The sequence below is a fragment of the Takifugu rubripes genome, chromosome 18 (assembly GCF_901000725.2).
Source record: "Takifugu rubripes chromosome 18, fTakRub1.2, whole genome shotgun sequence".
Taxonomy (NCBI): domain Eukaryota; kingdom Metazoa; phylum Chordata; class Actinopteri; order Tetraodontiformes; family Tetraodontidae; genus Takifugu; species Takifugu rubripes.
In genome coordinates this window covers 3,101,067-3,117,545 of record NC_042302.1, presented here as the reverse complement: position 1 = coordinate 3,117,545, position 16,479 = coordinate 3,101,067, and the positions used below count along the sequence as shown (strand labels likewise).

General features: G+C 47.8%; 3 protein-coding genes and 1 long non-coding RNA gene across 6 annotated transcripts in view; 3 read left to right on the top strand and 1 right to left on the bottom strand.

Annotated features, from left to right (window-relative positions):
- The first annotated feature begins 241 nt into the window (after nt 1-241).
- itih2 (inter-alpha-trypsin inhibitor heavy chain 2) lies at nt 242-5,626 on the top strand. Its single transcript, XM_029825779.1, has 21 exons — nt 242-410; nt 876-908; nt 995-1,033; nt 1,390-1,562; nt 1,629-1,733; nt 1,797-1,959; nt 2,023-2,130; nt 2,228-2,356; nt 2,442-2,558; nt 2,652-2,820; nt 2,896-3,021; nt 3,102-3,283; nt 3,366-3,551; nt 3,625-3,764; nt 3,844-4,019; nt 4,086-4,241; nt 4,310-4,423; nt 4,487-4,685; nt 4,769-4,941; nt 5,120-5,231; nt 5,311-5,626. Exons 1-21 carry the CDS (start codon nt 324-326, stop codon nt 5,456-5,458), a joined length of 2,835 nt encoding a protein of 944 aa, XP_029681639.1. The 5' UTR covers nt 242-323; the 3' UTR covers nt 5,459-5,626.
- On the bottom strand, nt 5,534-8,171 carry kin (Kin17 DNA and RNA binding protein). Its single transcript, XM_003972689.3, has 12 exons — nt 7,939-8,171; nt 7,768-7,862; nt 7,637-7,680; nt 7,311-7,433; nt 7,040-7,224; nt 6,917-6,965; nt 6,789-6,840; nt 6,585-6,705; nt 6,386-6,514; nt 6,078-6,177; nt 5,901-6,001; nt 5,534-5,807 (listed from the first exon to the last, which is right to left on the bottom strand). Exons 1-12 carry the CDS (start codon nt 8,050-8,052, stop codon nt 5,748-5,750), a joined length of 1,173 nt encoding a protein of 390 aa, XP_003972738.1. The 5' UTR covers nt 8,053-8,171; the 3' UTR covers nt 5,534-5,747.
- Nucleotides 8,172-8,412: 241 nt separating this feature from the next.
- On the top strand, nt 8,413-11,003 carry atp5f1c (ATP synthase F1 subunit gamma). 2 transcript variants are annotated; one of them, XM_011613221.2, is made up of 9 exons: nt 8,413-8,531; nt 9,089-9,123; nt 9,370-9,501; nt 9,577-9,784; nt 9,896-10,039; nt 10,118-10,182; nt 10,260-10,415; nt 10,511-10,607; nt 10,868-11,003. In XM_011613221.2, exons 1-9 carry the CDS (start codon nt 8,491-8,493, stop codon nt 10,869-10,871), a joined length of 882 nt encoding a protein of 293 aa, XP_011611523.1. In that variant the 5' UTR covers nt 8,413-8,490; the 3' UTR covers nt 10,872-11,003. The 2 variants fall into 2 exon arrangements, with proteins under 2 accessions (XP_011611523.1, XP_003972737.1); XM_003972688.3 differs by lacking the exon at nt 10,868-11,003 and having other exon boundaries at nt 10,511-10,611.
- A 584-nt stretch (nt 11,004-11,587) lies between these two features.
- The window catches only part of LOC115246684 (uncharacterized), a 30,694-nt gene continuing 25,802 nt past the window's right edge, over nt 11,588-16,479 (top strand). The window contains exon 1 of one of the 2 annotated variants that reach the window (XR_003885779.1): nt 11,588-11,834. This is a non-coding gene — a long non-coding RNA (uncharacterized lncRNA). Of the gene's footprint in view, nt 11,835-12,833; nt 12,941-16,479 lie in introns of those variants that run through there. The other variant, XR_003885783.1, reaches the window with a different exon arrangement.

Sequence of the window (16,479 nt, the reverse complement as noted above, 5' to 3'; positions counted from 1 at the left end):
CAGAGCTCTGCTGTCTTTAACAGCATTTCTAAAATTGGTTTATTTTGGTAGGACTCCTCAGTCTCAACTGAAAGTTGGTGTTTTGGGTGTTTTTAAATGAAAATTTGCCACCTTTGACAGCCAATAATCAATCGGGCTGATTGCCTAATGAGCCATGTGACTGAGGGCTGTCCTGTTTACGCTAGCGGGTCAAGTTTCAAAGTTTCCTCCTGCTTTCTGAGTTCGGCGAAATGCAGCAAATATTGACAGGGATCTGGGGTTCAGCAGGTTTCCAGTGCAGATGTGCATGTGCTGGTGTGTGTGAGGTGATGTGTGTTTGAACCATGAGGCGTTCGCTGCAGCTGCTCCTGGGGCTCCTGCTCCTCCAACAGGGCCGCTGCTTTCTGGAGTTTGTAATAGATGAGGAGACGGTGAGTCGAACCTTCTGGTGTCTGGGGGTTTCCTCTTCCAACACCTTTCGATGATCAAATTACGCAATAGAATTTTTCACTTTCATTCCGTGTTCTGAGACTTTTCATCATGATTCTTCTTCCCAGCGTTCCTTAAACCTATGGGTTGTTTCACATTACCAGACTGACCTGATTTCATTTTACAATTAGATTACCTGTGATCAGATTGTCTATAATCAGGTTTTAATCAGTGTAGTCACATTAAATCAACTATGTTGCCACAGTTACCTTCCAACACTGAGTTTTTCCTTTTTGAAAATACTCGTTTTTCAGTTTTCCATTTAAAGGTTTTGAAAATCTGAGGAACTGAGACCAAAGATCAACATCCAGACAGATTGAATCCTGACCTTTGACCTTTTAGCCTCAGACAACAGTTTCTTCCTCACTTTAGCAGAAATTCAATCAGATTTTCTCTTTTGCCTCCAGCCAAACCTGCAGAGCCACCAGCAGAGACACAAGGTCAGCCTTTAATCTTTATCGTCTAATGTTGAGTTTATGAAGACGATGGTGATGAGGATGATGGTGATGATGATGATGTGTTTCAGAGAGCGGTTTTGACCAGTGAAGAGCAGGAAGACTTTGAGGTAGGATGTTTTTCTCCATTGTGACACAGTTTGATCTTATCAGACAGTCGATGTGCGGCTGTTTGTGCAGCTTCTGCTGACCATCAGGTTATTGACTCCACGGCTCACGTATTTACCTCTAAACCCAATCATTTTACCGTTCAATAGTAAATTAATAACATTAAAATGTGACTCTTCAATCTCAAAATGATGCCTGGAAAAACAGAAGCATTAAAAGTTTAAAGGAAGGTAAAAAGTTTCACTAAAAAATACATCATTTTGCAGATGACACATTTCTTTATGTTTTAATTTGCTAAGTTCGTTTTCATTGTCGTGACACGGACCCGGGACAAACCTTCGCTCTTCCTCCTCATCAGGCCATCCGTGGAGATGACATCACCGTCAAGAGCTACAAGGTGGAGAGCAGGATCACGTCGCGCTTCGTCCACACCACCGTCAAGAGCTCGGTGGTCAACTCGGGCTCCAAAGCTCAGAGCATCGGCTTCAACGTGCAGATCCCCAAACGAGCCTTCATCACCAACTTCACCATGTGAGAACAGCTCTGCTGCATCCCAGCAGTTGGGAATTTGAGGTTCTGATGATGTTTCTGTTGCAGGAATGTGAACGGGATAGTGTTCGTGGGCTCGGTGAAGGAGAAGACGGTGGCCAGGAACCTGTACGCTCAGGCCAGGGCCAGAGGGAAGTCAGCCGGCATCGTCAGGTGTGGAAACAGTGTCGGTCAGACCTCTGTGGAGCTCTGTAGTTAAACCTTCTCCTCTTCCAGGGCAAATTCTCTTGATATGGAGACGTTTAAGACCGAGGTCCACATTCCTCCCGGCAGCAACATCGAGTTTGAGCTCCACTACCAGGAGATGATGAGCAGGAAGTTAGGAATGTACGAGCACACGCTGCACCTTCAGCCGGGGCGGTTGGTGCCACACTTCCAGGTAAATGTGCCACCTCAGACGTGCGTGTTGCCTCTGACGAGTGCTAACTTGCCATGTCTTTAGGTGGACATCTACATCTTTGAGCCCAACGGCATTTCCATGATCCAGACACCGCACACGCTCGGGAAACAGTTCATAGATATTATCAAAGTCACACAGACCAAACACAAGGTAAGACTGGAAAACAGAGCTGAAGGGAGCTAAACTGGGAGTCTACGATCCACCAGGGTGCGAGGCTGTTATGTTGGCGTTGTCTCTGTGTCCACAGGCTCATATCTCTCTCAAACCGACCCTTCAGCAGCAGAGAAAGTGTGAAAACTGCACAGAAACGATCATCGATGGCGTTTTTGCCGTCCAGTACGATGTGGAGAGAGAGAGCAACACTGGAGAGCTCCAGGTATCTCAAGTTGATCGGAATAAATTCACATGTCAGGCAAATCGTCGGTGTTGGATAACCCTCGAGGCTCCTGTGTCATCTCCAGGTCTCAGACGGACACTTCGTCCATTTTTTCGCACCGTCCAACCTTTCGCCTCTTCGCAAAAACATCGTGTTCGTCATTGATGTCAGCGGCTCCATGTGGGGCGTCAAGATGAAGCAGGTGAGTTCTGGTCGTCCACGGCTACGATCGCTGCGAAACATCGCCCCCTGTGGCCGCTGTGCAGAACGACACGTCCCTCCTCTTTTTCCACAGACCGTGGAGGCCATGCAGGCCATCCTGGATGACCTGACCATCGACGACTACTTCAGCATTATCGACTTCAACCACAACGTGCGCTGCTGGAGCGAGGAACTGGTCCCAGGGTCGTCCATCCAGGTCAAAGACGCCAAGAAGTACATCCAGAACATCAGACCCAACGGCGGTGAGACACTGTTCGGAAAGGATTCACTGCTCTGAAGACCTGATACACGTAAACATTCCATGTTTGTGACTTCAGGGACCAACATCAATGAGGCTCTGATGAGAGCCGTCCAGATGCTGGTGAGGGCGTCTAACCAGGGCCTCATCGACCCTCGATCCGTTTCCATGATCATCCTGGTGTCGGATGGAGATCCCACAGTGGGTAAGACCCGATGCGTTCTCCTCTGCTTTGAAGTCCTTTCGTCTTTTCTGACTGGCCTTTCATCACTGCTGCGTCTGAAGGTGAGATCAAGCTGAGCACCATCCAGAAAAACGTCAAGCGGGCCATGCGGGAGGAGTTCTCTCTCTTCTCACTGGGTATAGGCTTTGATGTGGACTACGACTTCCTGGAACGCATCGCCACGGAGAACAGGGGCATCGCTCAGAGGATCTACGCCAACCACAATGCCGCTGACCAACTACAGGTACAGAAGCCCATCAAAGCAGAGGGGTCATATCCTCTCAACAGGTTGTGGGGTTGACTTTCTGTCTTCTGTCCTGCTGCAGTCATTTTACCGCCGGGTCTCGTCCCCCCTGCTGAGGAGGATCGCCATTCAGTTCCCAGACGACTCGGTGTCAGAAGTCACCCAGAACCGCTTCGACAAATACTTCAGTGGCTCCGAGCTGGTGGTGGCGGGGAAGGTGCTCCCGTCCGAGAGCAACACGCTGACCAGCCTAATCACCGCTTCTGCTGTGAGTAACGACCACCTCCGCCGGCGGACTCAATCGTTGTCCTCTCCTGTGACTTTATGTCTTTGTCCCGCAGGCCCGCCTGGACATCACCCTCCAGACAGACGTCGACACGACAGAGCTGGACGCCGAGTTGGCCAAGCAGGAGCACTCCTTCACGGGCTTCGCCAGGCAGATGTGGGCCTATATGACCGTCAAACAGTTGCTGTCTGAAAGGTGAAACAGCGGTTGGAGACCACCTCGGGGTCAAAGCGGAACCACAGGTTCAAACAAACCAAAAATGTTTCTGCTGCAGGTCTCTGGCTCCCTCTGCTGTTAAGAAGAGGAAGATCACCCAGCAGATCATGTCGATCGCTCTGGAGCATCAGTTTGTCACTCCTCTTACCACGCTGCTGGTGGAGAGCCAGGATGCCACAGAGAGGCTACTCGCCGACTCCCCGAAGGACCCCAAACATGGCTGCTGCTCAGGCGGTATCTATCATGTCGGTGTGGGAGAGATAAAGAAGGTCCTGATGTTACAAATGTTTATGGTTGTAGGACTGGGACTGGGCGGAGGATCTTCAGCTCCTGGGCCGACCCCGGTCCACGTGGTTTACCATCCTCCACCTTGGGTCCAGATGACCACCCCAGCACCCCCGAGCCAGGCCGAGAAGGGCCCAGAGGAATGGACCTTGCCAAAGCGGGTCACCATTGGTAACGTTCACATAAAAACAACTCCCAACTGTTCATTTTTATTTTTAAACGTCACGTTTCTCCTCCAGTGGATAACGACCCTCACTTCATCGTCCACCTACCCAGAGGCAACATGGACGTCTGCTTCAACATCGACTCCAAACCGGGCCACATCCTCAACCTGGTTTCTGACAGCGGAACAGGTACAAGGCTCCTTTAGCACGTTTCCACATATCCGATGGGCCGTTAACACTCCTCTGTTGAAGGTTTGGCCGTTAACGGTCAGCTGATCGGCTCCAAGAAGATGCGGAAAAACAAACTCAACACCTACTTTGGCACCATCTCCATCTACTACCAGCCTGAGGGCATCGGGGTGACCGTCAGCACCACCGGCATCAACGTGACCGACGGCAGGAACAACCACACCTTCGCCTGGGCGTCGACCGCTGAAATCACACAGGACGGGTAGCCACACAAACACTGGGACTGGGCGGCGCCCGGCCCGACCTGCCGCGAGGCCGCACTCACGTCAACTTCCTGTGTTTCAGTGTGCGGATCTCCATCATCAAGGAGGAGCAAGTCTCCGTCACCATGAACGACAGCATCAAGGTGACGGTGCTGCTGCACCGCGTGTGGAAGAAACACCCAATCAACGTCGACTTCCTGGGCATTTATGTCCCCAGCAACAACCAGTATTCCCCACTGGTGCACGGACTCATCGGTATGTGTGTGGAACCGCTGTGACACTGGTAATAGATACGTTGGTTACCGTTTATAAACGGGTCTCTGGGCGTCCCGGGAAATGTAACGATGCTAACGAACAACTGGATTGATGCTCTTCTTTTTGCCGCGGCCGTGGTCGGGTCCTATTGAGCTGAACCTGTGTGTGATCACTTCAGGACAGTTCTCCAGAGAACCTGAGGTGAGAGTTTACAACATCGGCCAAGGAGTCGACCCTCTGAAGATGGAGGCCACGATGGAGGTGAAGGGCAACAGGCTGCACGTCACCAGGTGAGGTGGCCTCCTGCAGAGCTCATGCCTGATCCAACACTCCCATATTAAATTGTGTGTGTGTGTGTGTGTGTGTCAGAGGCTGGCAGAAGGACTACAGGCAGGACAAGAAAAGAGGCTCAAACATCTACTGCTGGTTCATTCACAACAGTGGGAAAGGCTTCATCGACGGCCACTACACGGACTACATCGTCCCGCAGCTCCACAGCTTCCTCCATCGGTCGTAATTAAACCCTTTTATAACGAGGGAATGAAACTGGAGCCTGTTTCTTTTCTTTTCCCTTAAAATGATAAATGTTTAATTGTTCCAAGCAGACCAGCAGGACTCACTTTATTTGAATTTGTCTGGAATTTAATCTGACAACATGAACGTAAGATTAAAAAATATACTTGAACGCGTCGCTCTGGGCGTCTTTCGCAGGAATTGCATTATGGGTATGTACAGGTGAAGGCAGTGAGATTAACTCTGACACAGTAGAGTCGCTCGGTCTGACAGGAAGCAGGAAGCTCGGCCGCTCACGCCAGTTTGGAGAAATCTTCGTAGGCGACGTCCACGCGTTTCCCCTTCTGCTGCCCCTGAAGGAGAGACGGCGAGGCTTTATTAACGCCAGTGTTGAGGAAAGCACAGATGACGGCGTCTCCCCAGAGGAGACCAGCCTGGAGACTCACAGAGTCCAGCGTCAGCGTCGCAGTGAAGCTTTTCTCGTCTATTCCCTCCAGCAGAGCTTCTGTGTCTCTGTAGGGGCCGTTCACGATCAGCACCTGTTTACCTGCAGGAGGAGAAATGAGTTTAGCCAGCGTGAACCAGGCTGAGGTGGGGATCAGGAGCACGGCTCAGGGGTCCACCTGGTGCAGGGATGACCGTCTCCAAGTGAGTCTGGTCCAGCTTCAGTTTGTCCCCGGAATCGATCATCTTCACCACTGCGGAATATTTGTCTTTCACTTCCTGCAACAAAAATAAACGAGACCAAACTCGACAAACCAATCTCAAGACCTTTGAACATCAACGCAAATATTCTTTCATTTTATTTTGTCATTTCTGTCCATTATACAAGAATCGCTCTGATTTTAATGTAAAAGTAGAAGAAGAAAAGAAAAAAATCTGCTGCCACAACATCGTCTCCTCACCAAGAATAAGAAAAACGGGTGGTTACCATGATAACAGCCTTCCTCTTGTGGTACCTCTCTCCTAACTTCTTGGTGACGACCTTAACCACAATGTTGGGCTGCAGCCAGTAATCCGTCCGTACCGGCTGCTGCTTCTTCTTCTTCCTCTCCTCCATCTGGAAACATGAAAACGTCACGGCGGCTCGTGGGCGAACACTCAAACGCATCACAGGTTCACGTCTCTACCTCTATAATCTCCTCCAGAGCCGACTTCCTCTTCTTCTCCGACCTGGTGTCTGAACTGGTGTCTTTCCTCTTGACGGACACCGCCACGTCCTTTTTGAGAGCGCTAACACCCAGAGCAGAACTGTGAAGAGGTAAAAAACACACACATTAGACCAGGATAATCCAATAACAGCAGATGGATTATGAGAGGTTATGTTTTTGTACCTGGTTTTCGAAGGACCAGCCACACATAAAGAGGCGCCAAGGTTGAACGCCACTACAAAAAACAGAAGCAACGAATGAGAAAAGTGAAAACAACTCCCAAGTGGTGGTTTCCCGGCAGTCCTTCTCACCTTTCTCCTCCTCGCTCTCCCGTTTTAGCTCCGTGTAAACCGGATTTTCCTTCAGAATAAAATCCAGATTAATTATTTCACCTTTGCTCTGAAGCAGCAGGCATCCGTCCCGCCGATACTCACTTCGATCTCTTTGCCGTCGCGCCCTCGCCGGACCTGCTCCTCGATGAACTTGGCGCTCCTCTCCTCGTCGTCCAAGTCGTGCTTCTTCTTCCTCGCCAGTTCCTCCTGGCGGCGGATGGTCTCGGGGTCGCGGTCGATGTACTGGATGTACCAGCCTTTCGGTGTCTCATCCACCTTGCAGAAACCTGCAGGGGCCGATGATAACCAGCTCCGTGTAAATTCATGGCTCTGATCTTCATCCTGACCCCGCGGAGGCGTTGCAGCCATTTACCTTCTCTTCCCAACCACTTAGTGAATTCGGTGAGCGTCTCCCACCGCGTGGCGTTCATGTGGATGTGCTGCCTGTCGCTGATGTATTCGTTGTAGATGATGTTGTTGTGCACGCGTTTGGTCCCTGCAAGGAGAACAGGAGGGGAACCAAATATCTTTACGAACATCGTTATTATCCTCACTTGTGCTCTAAAGACTCCAATTCATTTAATTCTTTTAGCATATGTTGCAGGGTTCATATTATATTGTACAAGGCTAAAATGGTAACTTGAACAAATGGCATTTGCTTTATATTATCTTTTTAATCTTCTTTATATTTAGACTCACCGAAACGTCTCCTGAGCAGCTCCAGGAATTCACTTTTGAACTCCCTGAGAGAAACAAAGAACAAAATAAACCAGCTGAAACCACAAACCGTCACATTTATTGTCGTTATGAACTGCTGTAGGAGAACTTACTGGGAGAAATGGTCCATGAACCTGTTGGGGTTTTCCGAGGCCAGCAGCAGCTGCCTCTGGTGAGACTCTGACATGCAGTGACATTTAAACCCGTTCTGAGCAGAAACACGACACAAATATGACTTTAAAGCGCAACAAAACACACTGAATTACGCAGAGGAAACCACTCACCTCATCTCGGCATTGTTTTTGACACATTTGACAATACCATCTCAACTTCTGCAGGCCTTTCGACTTTATCCTGTTGGAAATCGCCTTCGGCGACAAAAAATCTGCTTTTCCCATCCTTAACCACTGTAAGAACCGCAATAAATCCCAAATACGGACACTTTAAGGCTCACTCGAGTAAAAGCTAAAATATGGACGTCGGCTAAAGTTAACCACTTCCGCCTACGTCATAATACCGTGGAAACGATTAAAACTCGCGATACTAGTTGCTGCGTTGCAGGATCACCCCAGTATTTTCTCGTCAATTGTGATTAGTGTGAACTATGTACGCAATCAAATATTAAATAGAACAGTTGAAAACGCAAAAAACCCTTTAACTAGTTTAAACTTGTTTGTTGTGCACGAGGAAATAGCTTAAGGAAACGCAGTGGGTTGTTTCCATTCAAAAATCTTACTTTACTGCATTTTTGACGGCCCGTGAAGGCATCATGCGGCCATTTTGGTTTAACTCTGCGCCTGCGCAGTCCTGCCTGTCTGACCTTCATAGGAGTAACCATGTTCGCCAGGACCAGCGCGTTGGTGTTCTCCCCACAATGGTAAGTCAAAGAGGTTAAAAAACGTTTTGCACTGTGCATGAATTCATCATCACTCTATGTTCGTCACGTACTGTCATTTTCTGACTGTGAGTTTAACTTCTAGCCTGTGGTAAGAGCTTTTTTTTGCATGCAAGGACATGCTAACGTGGAGGCCCGCGGCTAATGAATGACAGCGTTATGCTAACCTAAATGTATTCTGTCCACCCGGCTGCAGGCTAATGCTAGCTGAACTGACAAGCGGATTAAGAATGAAATTAGGCGAAACATGTAGACTTAAATATTTTATATTTTATATATACGATATTTTACGGGCACAGCTAAACAAACAGCTGAAAAGAATGACTCAGTGGCTCCGTGGTTGCGGGTTGTTGTCAGCCTTTGAGTCTATCCCATACAAAGTTAAACCGACTTATGCTAGCTTCCGTGCAGGGTTGCTGATGTAAACGCAAATATTCAGGTTAACCTTCTGCGTTTTAGTGCTTTTTCTTCGGTATGAGTGATTCTTTAAAGCATGTTGCTAATTCTTGACCTTTTATATGTTGTATTTTTGTTCACAGTGGGCAGGTCAGGAACATGGCAACCTTGAAGGACAGTAAGTCTCTGCACGCTATTTGGTTTTAGTATGGAACACTTAATTATGCACCTCTTGCAGCAGTTGGAGTGTCAAATGTTCTTTTTCGCTTAAATTTTTATTTTCAAACTACTTGTGCATTTCTAGCATGAAGGCTCCGCCTGTTTATTCCAATCTGTAAACTAGATCTTGCACAGAGGGTTTTATTTGCTTTGAAGTCCGAGAAAGTCAGCAAAAGTATTTACAGAAGCGACCTCTTCTCCTCAGTCACCATCCGGTTGAAGTCCATCAAGAACATCCAGAAGATCACCAAGTCCATGAAAATGGTTGCTGCTGCCAAGTACGCTCGTGCTGAGAAGCAGTTGAAGCCTGCCAGGATCTATGGCAACGGTGCTCTGGGTACGGGCCTCCGTGCCGGTTCTGTTCATTCAGCTGGTGCAGCCTGCTGCTAATAAACAATATTAATCTCTCCAGCGCTGTACGAGAAGGCCGACATTAAGGCTCCCGAGGACAAGTCCGGCAAGCATTTGATCATTGGTGTGACCTCCGACCGTGGCCTGTGTGGCGCCATCCACTCCGGTGTGGCCAAGACCATCAAGAATGAGATCGCTAACCTGACTGGTTCGGGCAAAGAGGTCATGGTCATCAATGTGGGCGACAAGCTGAGAGGTCTGCTGCACAGGTCAGAGGAGAAAGGAGCCGCTGAGCTTCATGGTGGCCTTGGTTCACGCTGAGACAGCTTGCTTTAATGTGTGTAGAGGTGATTCACAGCTTTGATCACCTTCCTCCCCAGAACTCACGGAAAACACATCATCCTCAACTGTAAAGAAGTCGGCCGCAAGCCGCCCAGTTTTGGCGACGCCTCGATCGTGGCCACCGAGCTGCTGAACGCCGGCATTGAGTTTGACCAGGGCTCCGTCATCTTCAATAGATTCCGGTGGGGTGACTTCTTCTGTTGGGGGGGGGGTAAATAAGGCCGTAACAGCAGAACCAAACCTCACTTTTTGTGCCGCAGGTCTGTCATCTCCTACAAGACGGACCAGAAGCCCCTGTTCTCCACCGACATTGTGGCTAACTCAGGTAGCGTTTCTGTCCCGTTTGGACCCTGTTTGCTTCCTGACGGTCAGATGTTGAGTGTGTTTTCGTCCCGCGCGCAGAAAACATGGGCATCTACGACGACATCGATGCCGACGTGTTGAGGAACTACCAGGAGTTTGCTCTGGTCAACATCATCTACCTGGCCATGAAGGAGTCCTCCACCAGCGAGCAGAGCGCCAGGATGACAGCCATGGACAGCGCCAGCAAGAATGCCTGTAAGTACCGGCAGCTGTTCCGGGTCGACAGGCAGCTGGAGTCACTTCCTGAAACCAACACATGCCTGGTTTTAACTTTACTTCTCCTCCTTCAGCCGAGATGATTGATAGGCTGACCCTGACCTTCAACCGTACCCGACAAGCCGTCATCACCAAGGAGCTGATCGAGATCATCTCTGGAGCTGCAGCCCTGTGAGTCTTCCTCCTCTTCCTCCTCTTCCTAAGTCCTCACCTCCATTTTCATCACATCCGTCGCGTTGTTTGGTGGTTAATCCTTCTCTCTGACCTCGTTCCCGCCTTACGCTCACCTCAGGAACTGAGGGAAACGGGGAGGTAACGGAGTAGAGGCAGACTGTGATGTCACATCCTGGTGTAGAACCCTGTAGATACAAGTTCCTTTAGGGTTCTGTAGTGTTCCTTTTGCTCCTCTCATGCTGGTGCTCTCTCTGCAGATAAACGGGCGACCTGATTCATCCCAGAACCTAGAGCTCTTCAAAGAACCTCGGACATGTGTCGTCGAGTCGATCAACACTTGTGCTTCTGTTTGTAAAATTATATATAAAGAAAATAAACCTGTCAACCATCTAACAAGCTTCTGTGGTCATTCCTCACATAATCCTGGATTTAGAAAATTAAATAAAATAATCAAGTTATAAAGTTCATGAAAATGATTCAGGGTTTATTTATTTATTTTTTTATGTACATTTAAGAGTAAGTTTATCCTGGGTATTTTCTGATTTTTGGAACCCAGCAACAGATCTGTTCAATACACCGATCAACTCTTATGTCTGCAGTTCATCCAGCGGCCACCAGGGCGCGCTGTTGAACAGGAAATGGTTTATAAACATCAGAAAGAGCCGACAGCGCTTCAATTTTCTCAACCCCAAGAAATAAAATCATTAATGGCGATATAAATGGTATGATGGATACATTTGGATCAAATAGAGTTTCATGGGGTGACAGAGCGGCGGTGCCGGTCCAGCGTGCACGCGCCTCCCGCAGCCCATGTTTATCTTCCGTATTTACACATGTTATTGTTTACTCCTGAGGGGAAAATGGCGCGATTGTATCTGAACACTGAAATTACAGCGATGCCAGACTCTGATAAGCTCCGCCCCCGCGTCCTCCCGCCAGCGCCAAACGGGAATTTCTCTAGAATTTATTCCAAAATCTTTAACTTTTACTCAAGTCTGGGAAATTTTGGGGTTACTTTCAGTCTGCTCACAGTGAAGTCAAAGAAACGTAGTGCATTGTTTCGTCTTTACATGTTGCTCTACTCACAATTTTGATAACACAAAGAAAACCTGATTAAATCTGCCAAATGCTAATATTGGTCGTGTGTTAGCAGAATAATGGAAATTGCTAAAGATGGATTCAACCACAGAAAAAAGTAGAAGTGGATCCAGATATAACATGAGGGTAAGTGTTGCTAGTATAGAGCTGCTTGTTAAAGTGATGACGCTAAAATTACTGAACGAAAACCTCCCTCAAAGCTTGGACTGAAGAAATCGATACGTGTTTTCTTGTCTGTACTAACTTCGTATTTGTTAATGATGGATAGTGGTTAAATCTGATCAAAGGTCGAGAACTGACTAAAGAAGAAATATTGGTCTGGATGTAGATAATCACAACACTCCCCTGTTTGGAACATTTCTAAGGTAAATGTACATTAGCTTTAAGCTTTAATGGAACTCAAAGGAGAAAAGATCATGTTGTGTTTTTGTGATGAAATGAAAGGTTTGATTGAGACATCTCCACCTGAGTGGCTGAAAAACAAACTTTGTGTGAGTTTTCGTGGGTGTGCGCGCAAAAATGTGTGTTCCTACATTAAGGAGTGTGTAAAATTGTATAAAATTGCGTGTGAGCAAATGAGTGAAGACATCTGAACATTGTGTTCGGGGGCCCTGCCGCCGCTCTGTATTAGCTTCACCTCGTTATCGTTATCGCCCTCCTCCATTGTGGCAGGAGGGGTGGAAAATGATTAGAGAAACAGGTGACAATGGAGGCCAAGATTTGTGCTTTTACCCGGGGCAGCGCGGCTGTCAGGTACAGCAGCTTTACACTCAAAAGAAAAGAAGAGCGGCGCCGCACAAAAGAGCTCTTTTCTTGCTCCTGCACGTCTTCTTCAGGAGCTAAAATGGCTGCTCGCGGGCGCCAAATTGACTTGACTCCGTCTGTCAGGTCATCGCCGCGGCGTGAAAAGCACCTGTACCTCAGACTTTAGCGAAAGCCTTAATTAACTGATATGAAATGTAACTTTTGGGTTTAAATATTCTTAAATGAAGCTAAGTGTGCATGTGATTTAACATAAGCCAGCCATTCTACACATGAACTTTAGCAAAAACTGGTTTCGGCCACCAGAGGGCCTGAATAAGGCTCCGTCTTAAATCTCCCCGTCTCCTTCTTGTTCTTTCTCCAGTGGTCCAGGAGGAAAGGAGCTTGCGATAGCAATGACAGAGGGGGAAAAACAGGAAGTGAGTCCGTTTCCCACGGCGATGCTGGGGCTCTGATGTAGTAAAGAGGAGGTATTATCTCATTCAACCCCTCTTTTCTTATCTCCTCCCTCTTTTCTGACCAGCCTCACACAAAGCTATCTGCTCGGCCGACTTTTCGGACTATTTATGTCGGACAAGGTCGCGATCATTTAAACCGCTCCACCTCTCGCAGCCGCCGCAGATGAGATAGCACGGAAAAGAGGGAGAAACGATCGATTCCCGCCACCACGCAGATTTATCCCCCCCCCCCCCCGTTCTCTCAGTCTCTCATCCTGGTTCAACACCAACGTGGTGCTCTCAGAAATAAGGGTTCCCCCTGGGTTCCTCTAGAAGTTCTCGGGGGGGGACTCCTTGTTTGAGAGTTCAAGGTCAGCCCCCATGTGTGGGGGTCTAGTTTTGGGGGGGAGGTTAATGATCATGACCTAAAAGGGTAGATATCAAAGACTCTTGTGTGGTTCCTGTCAGTGTCTTCATTTGTACGAGTGGTTTCTGCCTCTCATCGCTCTCCCTAACGCCTTAAAAATACAGTCATGGGACTTTAAACTGGCCACTTTTCACCTGGTCCAAATGAGACGTGCCCCCCCCCCCCACTGTCTCCCATTGGGAGATATATAAAGAGGAAGCAGGGTCTGCATCATTCACAGGGTGTTTTACAAAGAGGGGGGGGCACTCAGTCAGGCTGAAGGCTCCACTGTGAGGTCAGCCAGTCAGAAGAATTACCTTCCTTGCCCTGGATGCTACTATTTAGCACTGCTGTCCGCGGCTAAAATGTTAGTCACTCTTTTGCTAATTCCCAGCTGTCAATCAAGTGTGTGTTCTTATTTGTGATATATAGCGAGTCCCACGGTTGGGGAGGGCGGGGGGAGGGGGTGCTCGGGGCCTCAGGACTTCAGAGGTGTGTTTCAGGGTTTTGATTGTTCAGATGGGACAGGGTTCAGGTTCTGGTTCAAGTTCAGGATTTGGGTAAGGGCCCGGAGGATGTAATAGGTCTATGCATGTTCTCATAAAGGTAGAAGAACAAACGGGTGTGTATCCTCTGGCACTCGTCTTGGATTTCTGTTACTGGCTCCATGATCGATGGTTCAGTCCGACCTCAGAGGTCTGAGCCTGAGCTGCCGCGTCACTGCCAGTTTCCGCCTGTGTGTGTGTGTGTGTGTGTGTGCCTGGCTGGTTCCGACCCCCTGCTGCCACAGGACAGACGTGTTGCGGATGGCCCGGCTGTGTGTGTTTGTGTGTCTGAAGTGGCTGAGGTCCGTGTCCTGCTGAGCATGGGAGCCCGGCTCTTTCCTGTCCCCACCACACGTCTGACCCAAACCCGGTGTGTGTTTACGCAGATGTATTACTGTCTTTGTGAGTTTCCCGGGCCACACGCACACACACTGTTTGATTTATTTTAACGCTATCGGGACTCTAAGGTTTTGTGTTCGGGTTGGCGCCCCCTAGTGCAGGACTGCAGGAACCTGCGGTGCTGTCAGAGAATTAAAATGATTTCCAGTCCAGATGTTTACTGTCGTGTATATTCTCAGAGATTATATTTAGGTTAGAGCTGAAGCTTTCTACTGGTTTATTTATGGTGTCACAAACGAGCTAAAAATGAGTTAGCTAGCGTTTGTTTTTAGTTTAAAGAGCAATTAGAAAAAGTAGAAAACGTCATCTTTTCAGAGGTGTTTTTGTTAGCTTCTTTTTATAACCATGGAATCAATTTTTGGAAGAAAAAAAGATGCTACATGTTAGTAGTGAGGATTCCCTCACAATCATGCTACGTTGAGGTGGGAGAAGATATTTTAGATATCAAATTCTGATTTCAAATTATCCATTTAATTAAACATGAACTTGCTTTTACAAAATTGTCAAAAACCCTTCAGACTCAAATTTAATGGGTGATTTTATCATTTTCCTTAATGTCAGATGTGTTTCTTTTTTTATGGACTTTATGGACTACTTAAATTATTGGTAAGTTATCTTTTTTAAAAATGTATTTAATATTCAGTAGCCTACAACTGCTGCTTTTGCCCTTTCAGGTTTCTTCATCCCCCAATATTTTCATCTTTATTCTCTAAAAACTTTAACATATTTCACTGAAAAAGAAAATTCTCCAAATTGGGAACTAATTACACGTGGTGCTTTTTCTAAACATTTCTCAGCATAAAGCTGCTGATTCATCAATTATCAGTCAGGTTTTCTTTGATCAAATCCACTTTGTCTTTGATCTCTTCTTAAAAACCTTTCAATCGTTTCATTCTTTGATGATGAATTCTCAGTTTTAGCGTCCCCAGCAGGTCCCAGCCTGGCCCAGTCTCCCCAGTGCTGCCAGCAGGTTGTGTCCCTCAGCGTGCTGCAGATTACAGGAGGACAAGTGTCCCTCTGATGGATCCTCTCTGAATTACAGATCAGCTCTTTTTAAACGAGGCTTAAAATCGGCTGCAGGCGACACTTTTCACAGCCTCTGTCTCATTGTTGCTACGTTGGAAACATATTTTTGTTTGGCGCTTATTTAAATGAGGAAGACGCCGCAGTGGTATTTTACTGCCTCCCCACATCCTCCCCCCCACCCCCCATATCTTTTTACTGTGTTTTTTTTATATTGGGAATTAAACTGGATTCTTTTGAAAAGGACAAAAGAAAAAGAATTTCTAATTGGTTTGATTTGTGTGTGTGTAGCATTAGCATCCCGCAAAAGAGAGAAGGCTTTGATTCACCCCCGCCCCCCTCAGCGTGTGTGTCTGTTGTTTGAATTGTTTCATGCGCTTTTCTTGACCCTGCAGTTCATCATTACGGCGTAAAGCTAATATGCTAGCCTCAGCCTTAGCACTGACGCATGCTAGGCTTTAGCCAGGCTAAAATCAAAGACTCGAACTGAATAAATTTGGGGTTTGTGTGGAGAAAAAGGAGAGTGTTTTTCCTCCAGGAGGCGGTGCAGTACCAGCGGGGTGTGCTGGGTGGCGCTGTTGTTCCAGCCTTCCTCCCTCTTTTTGGGGGAGAAGAAAAAAAAGATGAAAAGCGGCTCCCTCAGTTTCAGTCGGAGGCTCTGAGCTCTTTGTGCTTTGGCGTTTCATGATGGGATTCTCTGGAGAGCAGAGGATGGAGAACGACACTCCTTCCCCCCTAACCCTCTCCCTCTCTTCCCTCCCTCTCCTCCCTCCCTCTCACTGTCTTCTTCCCTCGCTCTCTCCTGGAATCCACCCTAACCTTGACACATTGAGAATGAAAACGACGGTTCCACTTCCTGTGCTTGCTTGTTGACAGCGTTTACGCTCTTTTCATCTGCGTTTCCAGAGCTAAAATCAACCATATTAGACTTTTTCCCTCCTTCTCCCCCCTCCAAACGACAGAAAATAATTTCTGTTTGCTCCCACGCTTTAATGGAGGTTCGCGCGCACGTGCACGGGCCTAATTGTGGTCCTTGTTTGTTTACTGGGTCTGTGAGAGAAGTCTGTAAAAGGGGCCCAAGGGAGGGAAAATGTAGCTGTTGGGGCTAAGGAACCGTTTTCAGCCTCTGTCTCACCCCCTCTCACCCGATTTTACCCCCCGACTGCGGTTTGGCCTTCCTAAAGTGCTTATTCAACCCT